We start from the raw sequence: 22,584 nt of genomic DNA, 5'->3' as shown, positions 1-22,584 counted from the left end.
GTCAACTATGGGACCTTATATGTAGACAGGTGTGTGTCTTTCCAAATCATGTACAATCAACTGGTGGACTCCAATTAAGGTGTCAAAACAGGATGCACCTGAGCATTTTTAAGATTCATGGCAAAGGCTGTGAATACTTATGTACATGTGATTTTTTTTTAAGTTTTTTTTTTTTTAAGAAATTTGCAAAAATCTTTAAAAATACATTGTTATCATTGGTAAAATTGTGAGGAAAAAAATAATTTCATCCATTTTGGAATAAGTCTATAACATAACATAACATAATGTGGGAAAAAATGAAGCGCTGTGAAGCTAAACGCTCAAATAAACAATGAAATTAAAACAGGTTTTGCGTCGTCTGTGCGTGACGTCAGTGCAGAAGACGTTTAGGAGGCGGGTTTACTTTGAAAAGTAGGCGGTCTTTAGTCCCGATAACCATTCAAAATCAACAAAGGAACAGTGACGCTCCCTTCCCCGCGTGTCCATCCATTTATCACAGCATCACAGCGCGAGCCTCCCGTGTGCCCCCACCACCTGGACCCACGCTCCAAGATGGCACCGATCCGGATCAGAAACGTTTTAATCAGTGAAAGCGTGGATCCTCTGTGCCGGCAGATTCTGGAGGAGAACGGCGTCCAAGTGACAGAAAAACACAACATGAAAAAGGATGAATTAATCGCGGAGATTAAGGTAGGAAAGCTTCGACGTTCGTTCACGACGCTGCGTCACCTTCAGGGGCGACACGTTTTTTTTTTAACCTGTTTTCATATTATCGATTATCTACATCACCAATTTGTCAGATTCATCAGTTAATGAACCGAACAGTCTTGGATATATGTATGTGTCGGTGGGAGTGAAGCACCCCTTCTCATTCAATAAACATTTTAAACATGTTTAAAGTTATATGTTCTTAGTTGTGCTTTTTCCACTGAGATCTGTCAATCAATTGATTGCAGTCTTAGCCCCGCCCCCTCTGATGAGATGATGCAACTCGAGGCTGATTTTTCTTTCCCATCACTTTTGTGCCACATGAGACTCTGGCACCACCTAAGTCTGTAATCATGTGCATGTGCACACGACTCTCCGTTTGCATGAGATGAACTTTGTACATATGCTAAAGAGATTCTTTAAAAATGTGTTTAGTTTTTTGTTTTTAAGCAGCACATAATCCTTAAAGTTTTTGCACTTTTCAGTTTAAAATTTAAAAACTAGCATATGCAAAATGTATCTTGCCTTAATTGTGTTCAGGTTATTGCTTTATTATATTCAGACTTAAAATATGAACTAGCTGGGGACTCAGTGCAGTGCATACCTCTGCCTCTGTGCAACAGCTGTATTAACCCTCAGATCCCGTTGCAGTTTGTAGGAGTTTCTTGCTCCTCTCACTTTTGGGTTTGTTTTTTACCTACCTGCACCTCTTTGGAACCAGTACAGTCATGGCGAGAGAAATGTAAAACTCAAAATGATCTTTTGTGCAGTACAGCTGTGATGACTAGGGTAAAGTAAACCCCTTTGCCTGCTCCATTGTTTTCACTCGGGGTTGCCACAGCAGATTCAAGGTTAATCTGCATATTGATTTGGCACAAGTTTTACGCTGGATGCCCTTCCCTGACGCAACTCCACATTACATGGAGAAATGCGTCCCTGGAAACCTTCTGCACTGAAACCAAACCCACTAACTACTTGGCCACCAGGGTCACTAGGGTTATGACCACAATAGTCAGATTGTTGTTGCTTATTTAACCTCTACTTAACCATGTTAGTCCCACTGAGATCGAGCTCTCTTTTACAAGGGAGACCTAGACAATTATAAGGTTTCCAATCCACATAACCTACATGTCTTTAGAGGTGGGAGAATGCCAGGGCACCTGGAGGGGCCCCACACAGACACAGGAACAGAACATGCAAACTCCACACAGGAAAACCACAGGTGAGAATCAATCTCATGATCTTCTTGTTGTGAGGCAACAGTGCTAACCACTAAGCCACCATGCCGCCATGTTTGCCTTGCGGCTGCTCCTGTTTTATTTGGGGTTGCCACAGTGGATCCAGCACAGATCCGCATTTGGATTTGGCACAAGTTTTACACCTGATTTCCTGATAACTGGGAATAATCAGGTAATGGTAATAATCTGATAAAGCCTACTGCATTATGCTATTTATATGGTCACTTTAATAATCTGATAACAAAAATTAGATCGGTTTATTACTGTGCATGTAAATGTGGTCATTGTCTTAACTCATTATAGAAGAAAAATGGAATTTGAATTTCCGTTTATTATAATAACTTTATTCATATAGCACGTTCAATAAATCAAAGCACCGAACAAGATAAACCACAAAAATAAATGTAATACAACAATGTACTTTTAAAGCTGACAAATCTGGACAGATAAAGGTGTGTGGAAAATAGAAAGTCTTTATGTTAGGGGTAGCCTGATATTGCTCAAAAACATTTCATCAAATATTTAGAGCTGGAACATTTTATATCATCAAAACATAAAAATGTAATGGCTGAACCTCCACTGTTGCATACTGAAAATCTTAGTGTTTCAAATTTAAAAGGACAGGCAGGTTTCTTTGTTTTATGATGCCTTAATGTGTCATGATAAGGAATCCACTACTGATGGGCTAGGAGCACCATTAATACCAGAATGAAGTTATTACAACATAAGTGGCTAATGAGAATTTATAATGGTAATGTGGAACCATTGGTCCCCTGGTGTTCCACATAACTGTATTAAGTGCTCAGAAGAAAAATATACTCTGCTTCACTGTGTTTGGGAATGTCCAAAACTACAAAGGTATTGGAAAGCAGTTGTTTGTGTACAGACAACTGCTTTCCAATACCTTAGTAGTTTTGGACATTCCCGGTTAATGCACTTGGTTTCGGTTTAGAAGGCTCCGGGTTCAAATCCCACCCCTGCCACATTTCTCCATGTCATGTGGAGTTGCGTCAGGAAGGGCATCCGGCGTGAAACCTGTGCCAGTTCAACATGCAGATCCACCTTGGATTCGCTGTGGCGACCCCGAGTGCAAACAAGGGAGCAGCCGAAGGGACTTAGTTGTTTGTACGAGGTCTGTCAATAAAGTAACAGTCCTTCTTATTTTTTTAAAAAACTATATGGATTTGATTCATATGTTTTTACGTCAGACAAGCTTGAAACCTTGTGTACATGCGTGAGTTTTTCCACGCCTGTCGGTGACATCATTCGCCTGTGAGCACGCCTTATGGAAGGAGTGGTCCCGCCCCCTTGTCGGATTTTTATTGTCTGGAAATGGTGGAATGATTTGGACTTTTTTTCCATCAGAATTTTTTCAGAAGCTGTTAGAGACTGGCACCTGGAAACCATTTGAAAAATTTATCTGGCTTTCGGTGAAAATATTACGGGCTTCACAGAGAATAAGGACTGTTACTACAGCTTTAAGGACGCTCGGCGCGCCGCGCTCCGAGCTGCGACAACGAGGCAGAAAACGCCGGATCATTTCTAAGCTGATGGCTCTGTGGATACGAGGCGTGGAAAAACTCACGCATGCGCACGAGGGTTCAAGCTTGTCTGAAAACATATGAATGAAATCCATATAGTTTTTGAAAAAAATAAAAAGGACCGTTACTTCATTAACAGACCTCGTACAGTTACTGAAATTGTTAAATTGAAAGTGCCTCTCCAAGCCAAACTGTGTACTTAAGGTACATATCCAGAGAACTTTAAGGTTAATTTGAAACAATTGACTTGAATTGATTTTGGACTCCTGCAGGCCAGGAGGGTGATGGCTTTATCTTGGAGAAAAATGGATATACTTCCAATAAGTGTGTGGGTGAAGGAGATGGCATCCTGTATTGTGTGGAAACTCACTCACATAATCGAAGGAAGAGCAGAAGAATTTGAATGTGTATTGTAACAGCTGTTAGACTTTCTTGAACAACCAGGGCCCATATCCACGAAGCAGCCTAAATCTAAAAATAGCTCCTAGTGACGTTATCCTAAGAAAAATCTTAGAATTCCTCGAATTCTGAGATTCGTTCGCACGCGCACATGTGGGGGAAAAAAAAACAAACTGGCTGCTGCTTCTGCAGTGCTTCTGCTCGCTGTCCCCTCAAACTCTGTCATAATTGTGAAATAAAGGACAAAAGGGACATAAGTCCTGCTCACAGGCTGGCTGCCAGAGACAGGACATGTCCACATCAAGTATAAACTCCAGACATCTCCGCGTCACTACATATCCAGTCCATGATTGGTCATCGCGGCGTGACAAGACGAAAAAGTTCAGATTTTTCAACTTGGGGAAGAGGGCGATGCGGTGCAACGAGATATCGCGCCACAAACGCACCATTCGCTTTATTCGCGTTGCTTGATTCGCGTCCATCGCATTGCATGGTTTGAACTTTTGTGGCGCCACAACGCGTCCTTCCATAGGGATTACATGGCAACCTGTCGCCACAGTCGCTCGCGTGGCGTCCGGTGTCAACGCGGCATAAGAGAGCTCCTAAGGTGCCAAACTGGTAAGAGTAGTGAGGAGGACTTTTAAGAAACTTAAGAGTGTCTTAAGCAGACAAGCTGGTGGAAAAGACAGAGGAAGGAGAAACTTTCTCCATATGTAGAATAACAGTGAGTCAATAACACAGTACCTGCTTGATCTATGTAATTATTTTAAGTTACTGTCTTAATGCATTTATAAATTGTTTAGGTTGTTGTTTATCATATTCACATTCACATGTTAATATTGTCATTTTTGGTGTTATTATTATTATTATCAGTATTGTTTATTATTTTACCATTACTTCTGTTTTGTCATTTGATTTTTTTAAATGGACAACAATGGAAATAAGTGTTTTCACTTTTTTGTGTCATGCATGTAATTTTAACGTATTTACAATTATATACTTGCATTGAACTTATTAATAAACTCATGCACCCACACACACTTTTAATGTGTAGATAATCGGCAAGTGAATGAGATGAACATTTATTTTGTGGTGAACTGCGTGGAATAATGAAAGACAGACAAGTGAGAGCTTTTGTCTGTTTGGCACTCTACCGCTAGGAGGCGCTCTTATTTTCAGATAAAACACAAACCGTGAAGGGGTGGCATCAAACACGATACACATCACTTATGGTGACAACATTGTGACACTTTAACTCACTAAACCAGTTGAACTACAAAAACACAATAAATCAGTAACACTAACAGCACTGTTAAACTAACATGAACCACAATAACGTTTCAAAACCCAGAACTCCCATAATGCATTGTACCAATTTGCAGGTTTAGTGATTTTTGCTGAGTATCATCATCATTACATTAAATTATTTTCACGATTACGCATTTCTTAATGCAGTTCAGGTTATATGATCGATTTATTTTACTGTTCATTCATATGTAGGAGTGCAGAACACATTTATTTTTTTATTTCCCCTTCCTTTTCTTTGACAACCAATCACAGCTTTCACAGGACCACGTCATACTCAGCAACAGGGTCAACCCGGCCTCCTCACTAAGATATGAGTTTCTGTCAACTCCTCGCCCAGAGTTGCTTTCAGACACCTCTTGGGTTTCTCTGAGGTTGGGAGTCCTTGCCAGGATATTTTAGGCCAAGTTAGGAGCTCTTTGAGAGGACTTTGAGATGCACAGAGGATACGGGCCCGCGTGTTTTAAGATGAGTATGATGAGTGTTTTGTGTTAGTTGTTTGTGTTTTTTTTCATACTATATACAAATAAGTAAACAAACAATAATGTTAAAAAGTTCAATAAAATATTGTAAAAAAAAAACAAAAAAAAAACAACCCAGACAAATCTCACTAACCCCTTCTAAGCCTGTATATTGCATTGATGGGAGATTTCACTTTTTATTTGTGAGATACTGATAAGCCAAAATGAGGCAGGTGTTAGGGGTTTAAAAAGCAACACAGCCAGATAAAAATCTCAGATTAAATGGCTAATGAAAACCAAACCCTTGTACAAGTATATATTCTCATTAACTGTAAGCAGTAGAAAATAAGTCTTGACTCTAGACTTGAAAGTTCCTCACTTGTTATGCAGGTGCTGTATGTCGTTTTTCAGGTTTGAAATGACATTGCATGTACCTGTTTCGAAGAAGAAAAAACTGCCCTCTCGCATCACTTTTTCTGATGTCGAGGATGATAAACCTTTTTTCTTAATGGGGCCTAATACTTTTTAGTGAGAGGCCAGAAAACAAAAATTATTCATCAATTCTACAACCCCTGGCAATAATTATGGAATCACCGGCCTTGGAGGATGTTCATTCAGTTGTTTAATTTTGTAGAAAAAAAGCAGATCACAGACATGACACAAAACTAAAGTCATTTCAATTGGCAACTTTCTGGCTTTAAGAAACACTATAAGAAATCAGGAAAAATAATTGTGGCAGTCAGTAATGGTTACTTTTTTAGACCAAGCAGAGGGAAAAAAATATGGACTCACTCAATTCTGAGGAATAAATTATGGAATCACCCTGTAAATTTTCATCCCCAAAACTAACACCTGCATCAAATCAGACTGACATGAATCATGGCTCCAACATGAGAGATGTCAGTTGAAACAAAGGAGAGGATTATCAAACTCTTAAAGGAGGGTAAATCATCACGCAATGTTGCAAAAGATGTTGGTTGTTCACAGTCAGCTGTGTCTAAAGTCTGGACCAATTACAAACATGGGAAGGTTGTTAAAGGCAAACATACTGGTAGACCAAGGAAGACATCAAAGCGTCAAGACAGAAAACTTAAAGCAATATATCTCAAAAATCGAAAATGCCCAACAAAACAAATGAGGAATGAATGGGAGGAAACTGGAGTCAACGTCTGTGACCGAACTGTAAGAAACCGCCTAAAGGAAATGGGATTTACATACAGAAAAGGTAAACGAAAGCCATCATTAACACCTAAACAGAAAAAAACAAGGTTACAATGGGCTAAGGAAAAGCAATCGTGGACTGTGGATGACTGGATGAAAGTCATATTCAGTGATGAATCTCGAATCTGCGTTGGGCAAGGTGATGATGCTGGAACTTTTGTTTGGTGCCGTTCCAATGAGATTTATAAAGATGACTGCCTGAAGAGAACATGTAAATTTCCCACAGTCATTGATGATATGGGGCTGCATGTTAGGTAAAGGCACTGGGGAGATGGCTGTCATTACATCATCAATAAATGCACAAGTTTACGTTGATATTTTGGACACTTATCCCATCAATTAAAAGGATGTTTGGGGATGATATCATTTTTCAAGATGATAATGCATCTTGCCATAGAGCAAAAACTGTGAAAACATTCCTTGCAAAAAGACACATAGGGTCAATGTCATGGCCTGCAAATAGTCCGGATCTTAATCCAATTGAAAATCTTTGGTGGAAGTTGAAGAAAATGGTCCATGACAAGGCTCCAACCTGCAAAGCTGATCTGGCAACAGCAATCAGAGAAAGTTGGAGCCAGATTGATGAAGAGTACTGTTTGTCACTCATTAAGTCCATGCCTCAGAGACTGCAAGCTGTTATAAAAGACAGAGGTGGTGCAACAAAATACTAGTGATGTGTTGGAGCGTTCGTTTGTTTTTCATGATTCCATAATTGTTTTCCTCAGAATTGAGTGATTCCATATTTTTTTCCCTCTGCTTGGTCTAAAAAAGTAACCGTTACTGACTGCCACAATTTTTTTTTTCCTGATTTCTTATAGTGCTTCTTAAAGCCAGAAAGTTGCCATTTGAAATGACTTTAGTTTTGTGTCATGTCTGTGATCTGCTTTTTTTCTACAAAATTAAACAACTGAATGAACATCCTCCGAGGCCGGTGATTCCATAATTTTTGCCAGGGGTTGTAGATCATTTGAATGCATTAATCAAAACTTTTGCATCAGCCTGCTGGTCAGATCTTTGCAATGTTTCACAAATGGGGGAAAAAAGCAATCCTTTGATATGTACATCAAAAGAAAGAAACCGGTCAAAGGTTGCATTGAGATTTTTAAGTCACACTGTGTTGAGTGACACAGTCACCCAAAGTTACAGTGACACCGAATAGGACATGTAAACATTCCAGTCTTATTACTTATGTCTATTTTACAAAAACTGTAATCCACTGATTCCCCCCCCCCCCAAGTGCCCACAACTGTTAACAAAATTGGAAAGAAATGTTTTAACGTGCTGTACACAAATACTAGAACTTTTCTACTTTCTCAACATAAAGCACTCTCTATTCTTTCAGCGTTCTCCTCTCTGCCTCAACCTGCACCTCAGATGAAGAGTGTGTGTAATTTTGTCATGTGATTGCTGGTCTTCATTGAGTCGTGCAAGGCTTCACAGAATGTCCGTTTATTTTTATTTGTTTAATCTTTCAGTCCCAATTTATTTATAAAGCACCTTTAAAATCAATGCCAATGACCAAAGTGCTGCACACAAATAAGAACAAGCAAGTTAAAATGCATACAAACAAACAAATAAATAAATAAACCACAGTTAAAACAATAAATAATAAGAACCAACATCTCAAGCTGAGTTAAAAGCCAAAGAGAAGAAATGTGTTTTAAGAGAGGATTTAAAAGCAGAGTGAGAATCTTGAAGTATCACTATATTCAGCTGGGATTTGGTTGTTTTTCCTGACAGAAGCATTCAGTACACATGGTTAGTTCAAGAACCAGTGGTCATTTGAAAGCCTAATTTCTGATTTTTGTCATTTCTGGCTATGAAAAATGTAATTTTGGAGAACATTAATTATTTCTTTTTGTTTAAGAAGACACTCTGGAAACTCACCATTGGTTTGTGGGGTTCAGTGAGTTAAACACTAACTATAACCTAACTATACCCTTCAACCACATTTCTGAATTTTTATTTATTGAGGTTAATGCATTATTTCAACAGAAATTGACTTTTTTATAGTGAGATTTGAGGCTTTCAAAACATTTTGTTTCTTGGCTCATACACTTTGGTGGAAGTAAGTATTCTGCGCATGACGAGAGGCCACGCTGGGAGTGCATACTCTACCTCTGCCAAGCCCCAAGAGTCATCTGTTTGTCTGTGCTTAATCGAGTTTAAATGCAGACGGGGATGTTGTTTTGCCAAAATACAAATAACGTGCAAATCAATGGGACCAGTTCTTTCATCCATTCATTACCGTACTTCTGTCCATCAATCACCATTTTAGGATTTCGATGGCCTCATCGTCAGATCTGCAACCAAGGTAACGGCAGACATTATTGATGCTGCTGCTAATCTGAAAATCATTGGACGAGCTGGGACTGGTGTGGACAATGTGGATGTTGATGCTGCAACCAAAAAGGGGATTATTGTCATGAAGTAAGTCAAGAAATTCCACAATTTATTTTCTGTTTGTAATTTTTCTTACAAAAAAGTTCAAGAATTCACTATTTTCAAATTAGTCAGGATCTCCACTTTGGTGTTGCTGGTTCTTATTTATATGTATTTTGTGTTTTTTATGATGTCCCATGCATTAATTGATGACTGTTCCTTTTATCCAGCACGCCAAATGGTAACACGGTCAGTGCTGCTGAACTGACTTGTGCTATGGTCATGAGCCTCGCAAGGTAAGATGATTTCATGTTTTGACAAGTGATCTCCATGTTACTGGGTAACAACTAATTTGAGATGAGTCTTTCCAGGGTTTGCTACAACATTTAAAAAACAAACAAAAAAACTCAGTAATTTGAGCCAGTGATTTATTGCACAAGTGGGTTAATGTGGCTGACTGAGAATTAGAACACAGCAGCATTGCAGTGGCAATGTCATGATCAGACCCAAGGGTTCGATCACAGTCGTAGCAATGAAGTGAAACTTGTTATAGTGCAGCAGATAAAAGAATGTTAACAGAGGAACCCAGCAAATGGTAACAGAAGCACCAAATCTGGCGCAAATTCTACTCCTTAGATATTACTCTTTCCAAAAAAAAAAAAAACAATTGGCCACTTGAATTTTCAATAGGCAGCCAGGTAAGGGTCAGTTGAAGAATTACACAGGGGACAAAATGAAAAGATGTTCCAATCATATTGAAAACTATACCACATTATTTGTTTGATTGAAAAGATTCCAAAAAGGTATAGTTTGGACTATCTATGACTGAGTGTTAGAACCCCATCACACATAACACGATTGAAGCTGACTAGTGCACGAAAGAGGAATTGCATGCCATTTGTGAAAAATCGGAGCTGCCTCGTACGCCTGGCCCTACAATTATTTGCGCACACCAGCAGCTGAAAGAGGGTACCCTGTGAGAGCCCATTTGATCTCTCACTGCACGTGTCAGCTAAATTCCAGCTGACGCACATGAATATCCAACACCGCTCCCTGGAACTTAGAAAATATGTGGCTGTTTGCGCTGTCAGCATGAAAACTAAGCAGACAATCACTTTCGAGCTGGATGTGAAATGTAAGTGCCCCCACAAGTGTGGCGTTGCAAAAAGCAACACACGTGGCGTGCATGTGATTGCACGTTTGCGTCGTCGTTGCATAAAATGCTGATGCGTATGTACAGACATGATTACATGGGGGCCGGACAGCCACATCTGAGCGCACACAGCATGGCGATCCGTCTGTCAGCTGATCACAGCACACTGACAGCTGGAAATGACGGCCTAGTGCACATGAGGTGTCACATTAAAAACACAGACAGGATAGGTATATAAATAATTACAACAATACCTACATATGCAACTACATAACAAATAACTAAAATGAATGACCACATATCACAGAAACAGAGTGACACGTTTGGCTGGGCGCTGAATGGACAAGAGGGTGTGTCTGCCAACAGCAGCTGCTGTTGAGATCTCTGCTCCTGGATGTCTCAGCTGGGGAACATGTACCATGTTTTGAAGGACATGAACCTTACAACTTTCCTCCGTGAGGCGCGTGTCTCTGCCTACTGTCCTTACATGGAAATACATAAAACATCTTTCGCCTTTGCACCAGGCTGTAGCGGCTGCACACAGCACACCTCGGCAGGTTGCGGGCCGGCCCAACACGCGTGTCCATACATAGTCTAATTTAGAGCTGCCACAAACAACTATTTTGATAGTCGACTAGTCAGTGGTTATTTTTGCGACTAGTCGACTTTCAGATCATATGTAAATTGCAACTTATCGCATTGATATTGATACCATTATCAATCCAATTCCTTATCGATTCCCTTATCGATACCTCCTGTGAATTTTCTGTGTGCTACAAGTAGGCTTTACAGGTTTTCTATGTCAACAACAGAGTCTTAAAGTAAATAAATATGAAATCGGTCTCTGGATCCTTGATCTCTGGACATAAATAAACTCTACATGGTGGATCCTTGATCTCTGGACATAGATGGAAAAAAAATCTGTAGATTTTGTCAAAAGCATTTCCTTTCAGACATTAACAGCATGGATGTCTCTCCGTATATCTGAGTTGAGCTTGGCTGGCTGCTGGAGTCCGCAGGTCTGCAGCTATACAGTCTTGGGCTGCTGCACATCAGCCAGAACATCTCATTTTGGGAGCAAAAAACAAACAAACATTTTGATAGATTGCAGTTTGTTTGTATTACAATGTTTGGAAAGAGGTGTCATTTGATTTAACGGCGATTTGCTTTGAAGTTATAAATTCCGAGTGGACTTGACTCAGCAGAGAGCGGCGCAGTGTTTGGAGCAAAGGAACGGAGGAAGATTCTCGTTTCTTGGTAATTTCTCTTTTTTGAAAACATACGTTTAGCTCCTTGTTGATTTTAAGCATTTCACGCTCCTGTTATAAGACAGTGATTGTATCGCAGTGGTAACATTTCTGTCTGTTAATCACAGATATTGTAAATTGCAGGTTTGAATCCCACGAGTGGCATTTAATTTTTTTATTTAACCAAGGTTATTTAACTGCAGGTTTCTGTATTGGGTCCCTTTTTATTTGTTTTTTATATCAGCGGAGTGATTTTCACTAATTATACACATATCTATCAGTGTCCAGTGATTGTATTACTTACTTATATAGCCGGCTGGACATAATGAGAGCACACTGCTTCATTCATGTCATTTCATGACTGTACGTCTGTGACCATGGGTCATCTACAGACGAACAGATGGTTCAGACTTGTATTGTCCACTTGATAAGAGGGATTCAATAAAATGCAGTGTTTTGTATGGTGTGTGTTTTTTCCTCCGCAGTAGAGATGCAATGTGGTGCTACACGCACTGTGTTTGTGCACACACATGCACAAAACCATCGCCGATGTGTCGTGCACGCCTGTGCGACCGTGCGTCCCTCACTACAGCAGGTGGAATGTTTTGTGGTTCCCCATTTCGTGTTTGGTGCACAGATTTTCTTCTGGTTTCTGCATCTTTCATGTTATGTGTGAAGGAGCCCTTATGGAGTACAAATGGCAAGAATAGTGACAAAGGTCAATTTCAGTTTGTACAGGGGTGAAAAGTTAAAGTTGCTCTGATTTTTGTTAAAAAGTGATGGAAATTATTGGTTGAGTTAATAGGGTTTTAAAAAGAAATAGTTTGCACCATGTGTCGTGTTTAGTTATCACTTTACGGGGTAACATATGCCACATGACAAAGAATCCAATGGACGTCGACATTGTTTAACCTTTACTTTGCAGACCAAGCATTCAACACAGTCAAAACTATTCCATTTATTAACTGAAGGCCCTTGGCTTGATGGCGTTGTAGCAAAGCCCTCTTTCTTACTGAGAAAGTGCTGTGAAGTGAAATCCTCCCTTTCGTTTTCAGGTATGTGCCTCAAGCTACAATGTCAATGAAAGCAGGAAACTGGGATCGTAAAAAGGTAAGCAGAGATTTTGGTGCAGCATGAATAGTTTGTGCAGTTGACGCACAAAACCAGTACTGTTGCATGGTCTGTTCCATTGTTCATCCAGTCATCACTGACACGATGCGACACGGAATCTGCAGTGTAGAATTCCGTAGGCAGGAGTCGGGGTTATTGTTGTGCTTTTTTTTTTTTTTTTTTTTTTAAGTACATGGGTGCAGAGCTGTACGGCAAAACACTTGGAATAATTGGACTTGGCAGAATAGGGAAAGAAGTGGCTTCAAGAATGCAGTCATTTGGCATGAAGGTAAACATGTCTGCACATTTCTCACTGTTGTATTTGAACAAAGCAAACGTGGTAGGCTGATCTATTGGTTTCTTGTTAGACAATCGGCTATGATCCGATCACTCCTTCTGAGGTGTCAGCCAGCTGGGGGGTGGAGCACATGCCTCTGGACCAGCTGTGGCCCCAGTGTGACTACATTACTGTCCACACTCCTCTGATGCCTTCCACGCTTGGTGAGTCTCACTGGACAGCAGTACATGTCCGCTGATATCACAGCGATCATATATATATTGTGCTTCGGGTCTTCTGCATCAGGTCTACTTAACGACGAAACCTTTGCTAAGTGCAAGAAAGGCGTGAAGGTGGTGAACTGTGCACGTGGTGGCATCATTGATGAGGCTGCTCTCCTCAGAGCTTTGGAGTCTGGACAGTGTGGCGGAGCAGGACTTGATGTCTTTGTTGAGGTGAGCACACAAAAACTGCCGGTTAACCTTCCCCACCCTTAACAGAGCATTTGATCTGAGATGACCTAATTGCAGTACTATGGCGTGTGCAGCCTTTGAAGGATGCAGCCCCTGAAGGAAGACACAGCTGATGTCTACCTGCTCTAATGACACCGGATTGATTGATTAATTAACTCTGTTTCCCACTTCTTGATTGGCTAAGTATCTTACTGAGTTAATTATCTTGGGATGAAGCTATGGAGACTTGTAAAACATGCAGGGCACATGCTCTCCATAAGCAGAGCTGGAGAGTTCCTATAACCATTCTTTTCTGAGCACATATGGGTTAGATCTTAACAGATGGGAGAAGGCCCAGAGAATCTCTCCTTTATCCCCAAGAATTCTCTTCTTTTCCTCAAGTAAAAGTGACAGATGTCAAGAAAAGTGCTGACCTTTAAATTTTTTCTAGATATTAAAATACAACATGCCTTTCAGCCATAAAATGGATGATTCGCCACATTTGTGGAGGATGTTTTTTTTTTGTTGTTGTTGTTGTTTGGTTTGTTTTGTTTTTTGGCTATAAGCATTCATCTTTTTCTTTTTAAATACCTACCTGTTGAACTCTTGGCTTGCTGCAAAGGTGTACTATATGATAATCTCACCCCTTTAATCAAAGTTGTAGCTGTCACTGTACAATCAACTTGGTGAAACTTACGCAACAGTGACTCCTAGTGGCAGGTAATGGTAGTAGCAGTTGTGTCAGCAAACATCCACGTTGCTCAATGGTAAAGAATCCATTAATGTCCACATGATTTGATGCGAAAATGGTCAAAGCACAAATATTTCTCTGGGGAAACTGAAAGGTTTTGCTGTGTAGTACTGATTACATTTACAATTTGTGCACTGCTCATGCTGTGCACTAAAATCTGTTTGGCTACAGGAGCCACCTAAGGACCGCTCACTGGTTGACCATCCCAATGTGGTCAGCTGTCCTCACCTGGGAGCCAGTACTAAAGAGGCACAGGTGAGGTGTGGGCAGGATATCGCCCTTCAGATTGTGGACGTTGTAAAGGGCAAGGGCCTGGCTGGAGCAGTAAGTGCCACAATGTTTGTATACTGGTGGGGAACTAGTTATAATTCCAAATGGTTGGAAAGCGTGATGTCCGTTCTGTCTACAGGTAAATGCTCAGGCTTTGGACAACACGTTTTCCCAGAAATCTCATCAATGGATCAAACTTGGCGAAGCCATCGGAGCTTTGCTGCAGTCGTGCACCACTTCTGCAGAGCAACCATTCAGTCAGGTTCAAATCACTACTCAAGGTAAATGTAACAGGCTAAGCCATGACCTTGAAAAAGCACTTCGGTGGCTGTTCGTTGTCGGCCATCCAGGTCACTGTCATGTGACTGAGTCTGGCAACTGGAGTTACTGTGTTTGTTTAATGGTGTATCATGGTCAGGACTTCTCAGATTAAACTTAACTTAAAAAGCCAGACATTCTTGAGATTCACAAATTCACTTAATTTTGGAAGGATCAGCCTCATCACATCCCAGATGTCGTTGTTTACTGTGTAATATGCCTACAGTGGAAAATCATACTCTTAAGATGAACAAACTACACCCAACATATTACTGTATATTAGACAGGACACTTGTTGACAGAAGAATTGCCTTGAACACAATCTTGCCATGGACGTGCAGGGTCGACTGAGGCCAGTATTTTGCCTCCCTCTGCTGGCATGTTTGTGAAACATGCAAATAACTTTGTCAATTTTGGTTGTCTTGTAGCTAAAAAGTATAACTGCTGGCCCATTTGTGCACTTGCTGCTTTAATGGAAACAAGCTGTTGCTTGCCATGCCCTTCATCCAAAAGGCAACAGGTGCAGGACTAATGTGATCTGGGCATGTTGTTCAGAGTGCAGAGCAGATCAGCGGGTGTGTTTCGCTGAAGAAGCTGGTGTGGATGTCTGTGGGATCTGTCAGTCTAAAGTGGGCTGTTTCAGCTCTGCTTGAGGCAGCTTTTCTCCATGCACAGATGGAATTATGGGACTTTGATGTTCAGCATAAAACCCAAATTTAGTACTTTAAGTCTGACTGACTGTTCTGTCGTTTTTGCCTGAAATGTAAGATGAACTTGCTGTGCAGTTTTACACTGCGTGCCATTTTCTCTTGACCAGGGGACTGCATGAAGTCTACGACTGGTTACATGACTTCAGCTGTAATGGTTGGTCTTCTCACTCAACATCCTGACAGTTGCCCAAACCTCATAAATGTGCTGAGCCTAGCAACAGACTCTGGAGTAACGGTAAAGAAAAACAACAATCCAACATTGCATGAATGACAGTCTGTCTGCAGCAAAGACTGTTTTTATACGTGTAAACTGACTGTTCAGGTAAACCAAAGCCACTCGTCATCGGAGGGTGCAGCCCCCGGTGTGTGCAAGGTGGAGGTCCTGGCCAACGGCTGCAGCTACAGAGCTATTGGATCAGTTCAAGGTGGGGTGCCTGTCCTGCTGGAACTGAGCGGCAGCGTGTTCAGGCAACCAGTCTCACTTGCTGGGAATCTGATATTCTTCAAGTCTTCTGCCAACCCACAGCTCCTGTTGTCAGTTGTTGGTAAGTTGGTGTAGTTACTTTGATGTAAATGTCAAGCCCTCAGTGATCTGTACCTGCATGAGCTTGTTGAGGATCACAAAGGTTCATTCTGTCCCAGCAAGTATTGGACAGGATGTTAATTTGTGCCTCATATTTTTGTTTCACCCAGAGTGTTCTTGTTATTATATACAACACACTATAATTATTTTATTTTTACTTCTTTTTTGTCATTTGATTTTTAAATGGGCCACAATGGAAATAAGTGTTTTCACTTATTAACTCAGTCATGGTAACAGCAACATAACACTTAACTAAACTGACTAAACCAATTTAACTGCAATAACATTTAAAACCTCAAAACTCCAAACTTCTATGGTGCATTGCAGCACAATGCCCATTGTTTACTGGTTAGCTAAAATTGCTAATTTCTCCAAAAATAATTGTCCTTTCAACTTTCCGTTTTCACTGCGTTCATCCTTGACCCACAATACATAAGCATACCAAACGGCAAATGTCAGCTCTCCTCGGTTTTTGCATGAGACATATACACACTCGGTTTTTGCATACACGCACACAGAGGCCACTTGGCTATTATAATATAGATGAACATATGGTTAGTATGTTTGTACATTTGTAATCAGTCATTCCTTCATTCATAAACCAGTACTTACATGATAGGGTATATAACATGAGTTGAATATATCTGTGCCAAAATGACCATTGGTGACTATAGTAAAATAAAAAAGAAGAAAATTTGAACAACAGATGAGAAAATTTTCACAGAATACCTCATAATTGCCATATCTACTAGTTGTGTGAATGGGGTGAAGTCTATCTCTGATCATCTTGCTGTTTAGGTGCTTCATCAGGAAAATCCGGAATGTAGTGAGACAGAATTTTATTCCACTTGCCTCTGCTTTAGTTGTTTTGAACCCCTCTGTTAAACATAATCCAGTGCTGGTTCCGCTGATAGGCCATTATATACAGCCAGAGGGTCCACAATTGATCCATAATTATGCCAGTTAGTCATTCAGAAGGTTTTTCAAGTTAATCCTGTAACTTTCTGGTATCTTCTATGCTGTTTCAAGGTATTTTTCTTTGTGTATGTAAAGTGATGGCCCACTGAAAATCTGCCATGGTGAATTAAAAACTGAAAACTGCCTTGAAACCATTTTAAAATGACTTGTATAGGAATAGACTTGACACATTACTTGATGAAATGGAAAATGCAGCTGGGGAAAATTGTACGTAATGTCTATACTATAGTAATAGAATCTATCAGTGTGTTGAGAGGTCACACAGTTTAAGTCCAGTTGTGTGCAAATGGGAGAGCAGAGCACATTTTGTCACTTTGTTATCCATCCCTGGTTACTTGAAGTTATTTGGAGAAAATCCAAACGGAAATGGTCCAGGGATTAAGTGATGGAAGGGATTGTTTTTGCCAGGATGCAATGTCCGCTTCTCTTGTATTTTCATTGCTTTTCTGCAGACAAGTGGCATAGAGCTCTGACTTTTGTTGAGTTCAAACTTATTTTTACGTGAGGTCATCAAAATATGGCCATCGGGTATTGCGAAGGCTTTGTGTCCATCAGTCTGTCTGTGATCAGCTTAAGTCCAGTCCTATTACTGTTAGTCTTTAAATTCACCGGGAACATTCTTGGGACACAGATCTTGGACAAGTTCAAAGATGGCCAACCTTGACCTATTTTAAGAGGTTAAAAAGTCACACTGTTTCCTGTTTTTAACCTATGAATCATGCAAATCCAATTTTTGTTTTTTTTTGGGGGTGTGACAGACAAGCAGAGTAGAGCGGCACTGTGAAGTCACTGGCTGGTCTCTGGCGCTCCAAAAAAGAAAATAACTTTCTGGCCACATATATCACATTTCTCATATATAAAATTTATGTAAAAGCTTGCAAAAAATAAACACTTTTCAAACTGAAAACGCTGTTTTTGTAACCTGATAACACCTCTGGAAGGACTTACAAGACATCTTGCAGACATCAGTGTGCATGCGCATCGAACGTGGTCGAAGCTAACTTTCGCCCTTTTCAAAAGCTCATGTATGCACACATGCAAAAACGTAAATAAAATATTGTTTATGATTTGAGTTTATTCTGTAACATTAATATAAACATACAGAGGTGAATGTATCAATGATACACTGATAGCTCAAAGCATAAACATTTAATACATCCTTGGCGGACATTGCGTTATATTTCACTTTTTAATTGTTCTGTGTGCAGGTCTGCTGGCTGCAGAGGGAGTGCAGATCGAGTCGTTCAGCGCTCCCACAGACCATGCTGGGGATCTGTGGTATTGTGTCGGGGTGTCGTCTCCTCTGGGAGACATGAGTGCCTTGAAAGCTTTTGTCCAGGAGGTGGCTCAGCTCTGTATTTAAGAACATTTACACCCCGGTCACACGGCACTAATGAGGGACACTGAAGCCAAAACGAAACAAGGAATCTGGGTTTACGTTGACTTTCGGAGACATCGTTTAACCATCGTCCAGCTTCGTTGCTGTAGCTGGCGCTTCGTCAGAATTTTCAAACTGTTGAAAAATGTGAACGAATCCCGACGACAACTTCAGTTTGTCCATAATCCATTTTGCTTTCTGTCTGCGTTCCTCATCGATTGCGTCGTTCCCGTACCGTCAGAGTTCCATTTGACTATCGTCCAACCTCGCAAGTCCAACGTCTTACATGAACATTGACGATATCTGAATGGATCAATAACTAAAGGTCCAATGAGCTGAAGGTGACTCGTCCATGTGTGGGACGAAAAGCAATGTTGTCATACAGAAACAATAGCGGCAAGAACGTTTGATCAACTACTTAAACAATTTACACACATTCACATGCTGTCTGTGGCTGGAGAGCCTGTGTGCACACAAATGGCTGTGCAGCATACAAACATGCGTGTGCGCAAACATTTTTGTGAAGACAGACCTGTTGTCAAGACAACTCTCGCACCTGTAGGTGCTGTGGAGAGCACACGTTGGCTGCAGAAATGATCACAGGCTGGCACTTGGTCTGATACCCGCTGTCAAATAACGTCATCATGAATGTTTTGATTTTGTGTAAACTGTCAAGGTCGCCATTTACTTCTGTTCATTTTTCTTGTTAGTTTCGATTTTGTTTAGTTCTTTTATGCACTCTGGACTCACAGGCTTTTTGGTGATGGGAGAAGTGCCGGCTCATTCATCCACCACTTTTTCTCGATTTGTGACTTTGGGACTTTTTTTCCCCCTTCATTCACCGATCGCCGTGTGACCGGGTCTTTAGGCCATGCTGACTCAACATTCAATATCTGAAACTCTGAACATTTTCCAATTAATATAAATGAGCCTTCTAGCTATTGGTGTTTGGTGTTTACAGCTACTGACTGATTTCAGAGTTGTACTTGTATTTTGATAACATTCAAGTGCAGAGAGTCTTACATGATTGTCAAAGTAAAATAAAAAAATGCAATTTGTCGTGCATTTCTGTCTTTCTCTTAATATTACTTTTTATGTGCTGTTAGTGCTGTTTTTCCTTCTTCACATCTTCAGTGTACAGTACAATATTCCTGCAGAATTTATTCCATTGTCTTTAAGTCACTGATTAATCAAAGAAGCACTTGACAAACCGGTGCAGCACAAATTTACATTTTGTGAACTGCATATATACTGAAACTTTTGGATGCTAAACTGCACAACTACGGACTCCAAAAGGATGCCTTAAAAATACACACACAAATGGCACTGTGTGGTATTTGTAAGATCCATGTCACGCTGTAAGGTGACATGGCTCAGAGAGGTTGGGAATACAAAGGCAGACTCACACACAGGAGCGTAGGATTGATAAAAAAAAAAAAAAAGGCTTTATCTCATAAGCAAGCAGTTCAGTACAGAGAGTAGCAGTCAGCGTGGCAGGGTTAAGACTGAGGCGTGGTGAAAAACTGGCTGAGGTCAAAAACACAATAACAGAGTTCATAGGCTGAGACAAAACTGTAATGCAAAATAAAAAAAAAAAAAACAGCAAGGGAATCAGGACTATGACAAAAGGTTTAGACAAGGTTTACAGAAACAACGAACATAGTAAGACACTTTGGCTACTCCCTTGTTTGGACTTGGGGTCGCCACAGCAAATCTGAGGTGGATCTGCATGTTGAATTGCCACAGGTTTTACACCGGATGCCCTTCCTGACGCAACTCCACATTACATGGAGAAATGTGGCAGGAGTGGGATTTGAAGATTTGAACAGGGAACCTGCCGCACTGAAACCAAGTGCACTAACCACTTGGCCACCAACCACTAACTTGACCACCACCCCTGCCATTCAGAAACAACGAACATACAAGGCTTAAATAACAGAGGTGGCAAACAAGGAACAGGTGTGGGGAACAAAGACGAAGATGAGAGAAAGAGGGTGCAGTCAGACAAAAAGCAAAGCAGAAATGGCGTGGAGGGAGGAAACAAAGATGAGGTGAGCAGGTGCAAGAGAGTGCAGTAGAGTGAGCACTAAGCAGACAAACTGAAAGGTGAATCCTAAATACGAGGTCTGTTAGAAAAGTATCAGGCCTTTTTATATTTTTCAAAACCACATGGATTTGAATCACGTGTGATTGCATCAGCCAAGCTTGAATCTTCGTGCGCATGCGTGAGTTTTTTTTCACGCCTGTTGGTTGCGTCATTCACCTGTGAGCAGGCTCTGTGTGAGCAGTGGTCCACCCCTGTCGTCTGATTTTTATTGCGAATAAATGTCTGAACGATTTGGAGCTTTGCTGCATCAATTTTTTTCCAGAAACTGAGGGAGACCTCCAGGTGGACACCATTCAGAAAATTCAAATGGCTTTGAGGGACGAAGGAGTGCTCCAGCCGGTTTAAAGACTGCCCACAGCTGCTGAGAGCGCTCCGAGCGCCGATCGACAGGCTCAGACCCCACTGAAACAACCAGATCATTTCCAACGTGAAGGCTTTGTTGATCTGGGATGTCGTCTGACTTACACAAAAATGGCAAGAGACGTGGACATCAGTACTTTTTCGGCACATTCCACTGTTACAGGAGTTTTTTCCATGGAAAGAAAAGCGGAGGATTGCGCCACCATGCCGCTCATGGCGCGGCACAAAACCACCTCCGTGTTGGTCTCACAGGACGGCTTTGAGATGGCTGTCGGGGGGTTTTCAGTCGTGTGACTAACCGAGAAATTGTGGATGAGGCTTCATCACGGCGTTGCTTTGCGCCATGCGGCACCGCCGCGATGCGCGGAATTCCTCCGCTCCTCTTTCCATGACAAAAACTCCTGTAACAGTGGAATGTGCCGTTCATTTCCAAACTGGCCGCTGTGTTTTATCCGGGACATCCTCTGACTAGCACAGGAATTGCGGAAGACGTGGACATCAGCACTTTTTCGGCACATTGAGACAGACGTGCGGAGGAATTCCGCGCATCGCGGTGGAGCTGCATGGCACAAAGCAACGCTGTGATGAAGCCTCACAGGACATGTTCTGGCATGTCCAGGCTCATCCACAATTTCTCGGTTAGTCACACGACTGAAAACCCACCGACAGCCGTCTGAAAGCCATCTCAAAGCCGTCCTGTGAGACCAACACGGAGGTGGTTTTGTGCCGCGCCATGAGCGGCACGTTGGCGCAATCCTCCGCTTTTCTTTCCATGAAAAAAGCTCCTGTAACAGTGGAATGTGCCGAAAAAGTACTGATGTCCACGTCTCCTGCCATTTTTGTGTAAGTCAGATGACGTCCCGGATCAACAAAGCCTTCACGTTGGAAATAATCTGGTTGTTTCAGCGGGGTTTGAGCCTGTCGATCGGCACTTGGAGCGCGCTCTCAGCAGCTGTGGGCGGTCTTTAAACCAGATGGAGCACTCCTTAATCTGTGTAATCCCCATAAAATCGTCCCTCAAAGCCATTTGAATTTTCCAAATGGTTACCACCTGGAGGTCTCTCACAGTTTCTGGAAAAAAATTGATGCAGCAAAGCTCCAAATCGTTAATTTATTCGCAATAAAAATCCGACGAGAGAGGTGGACCACTACTCACACAAAGCCTGCTCACAGGCGAATGACGCAACCGACAGGCGTGAAAAAAACTCACGCATGCGCACGAAGGTTCAAGCTTGGCTGATGCAATCACATGTGATTCAAATCCATATGGTTTTTGAAAAAAATAAAAAGGTCCGATACTTTTCTGACAGACTTCGTATAATGCAAAAGAATCTACACATGGAAGGAGCAAAGAAACAAAATAAAGAAAAACAGGTGAGAACTGGAAAGTGATCAACAAGACAAAGACGGGCTGAAACTAATGTGACAAAAGCAAAAACTAAGAAATTACAACCAATGACTCCTGGTAAAATGCAAAATAAAACTAGTGACTAAAGTAATCCTAAACTGAAAAACAAAAACAGGATCAAAGTGTAAAGTGGATGCAGACAGAAAGTGACAAAGCCCAAAGCAAGGGAGGACATGGGGCCAGACAGGGAGACATGACATGTATGCACAAATGACTGCCATGTGTTT

At 41.2% G+C, this 22,584-nt stretch overlaps 1 protein-coding gene across 1 annotated transcript; it reads left to right on the top strand.

Moving 5' to 3' along the window:
- Positions 1-552: 552 nt before the first annotated feature.
- phgdh (phosphoglycerate dehydrogenase) lies at positions 553-19,541 on the top strand. The gene is made up of 13 exons (XM_034186438.1): positions 553-690; positions 9,152-9,303; positions 9,486-9,551; positions 12,711-12,765; positions 12,956-13,054; positions 13,134-13,266; positions 13,349-13,497; positions 14,417-14,569; positions 14,655-14,796; positions 15,651-15,778; positions 15,866-16,088; positions 18,313-18,476; positions 19,349-19,541. Exons 1-12 carry the CDS (start codon positions 553-555, stop codon positions 18,465-18,467), a joined length of 1,593 nt encoding a protein of 530 aa, XP_034042329.1. The 3' UTR covers positions 18,468-18,476; positions 19,349-19,541.
- The last annotated feature ends 3,043 nt before the right edge of the window (positions 19,542-22,584 follow it).

The sequence above is a fragment of the Thalassophryne amazonica genome, chromosome 14, assembly GCF_902500255.1.
Source record: "Thalassophryne amazonica chromosome 14, fThaAma1.1, whole genome shotgun sequence".
Taxonomy (NCBI): domain Eukaryota; kingdom Metazoa; phylum Chordata; class Actinopteri; order Batrachoidiformes; family Batrachoididae; genus Thalassophryne; species Thalassophryne amazonica.
The sequence above is the reverse complement of the archived record's forward strand: the minus strand, read 5'-3'. Positions and strand labels throughout refer to the sequence as shown.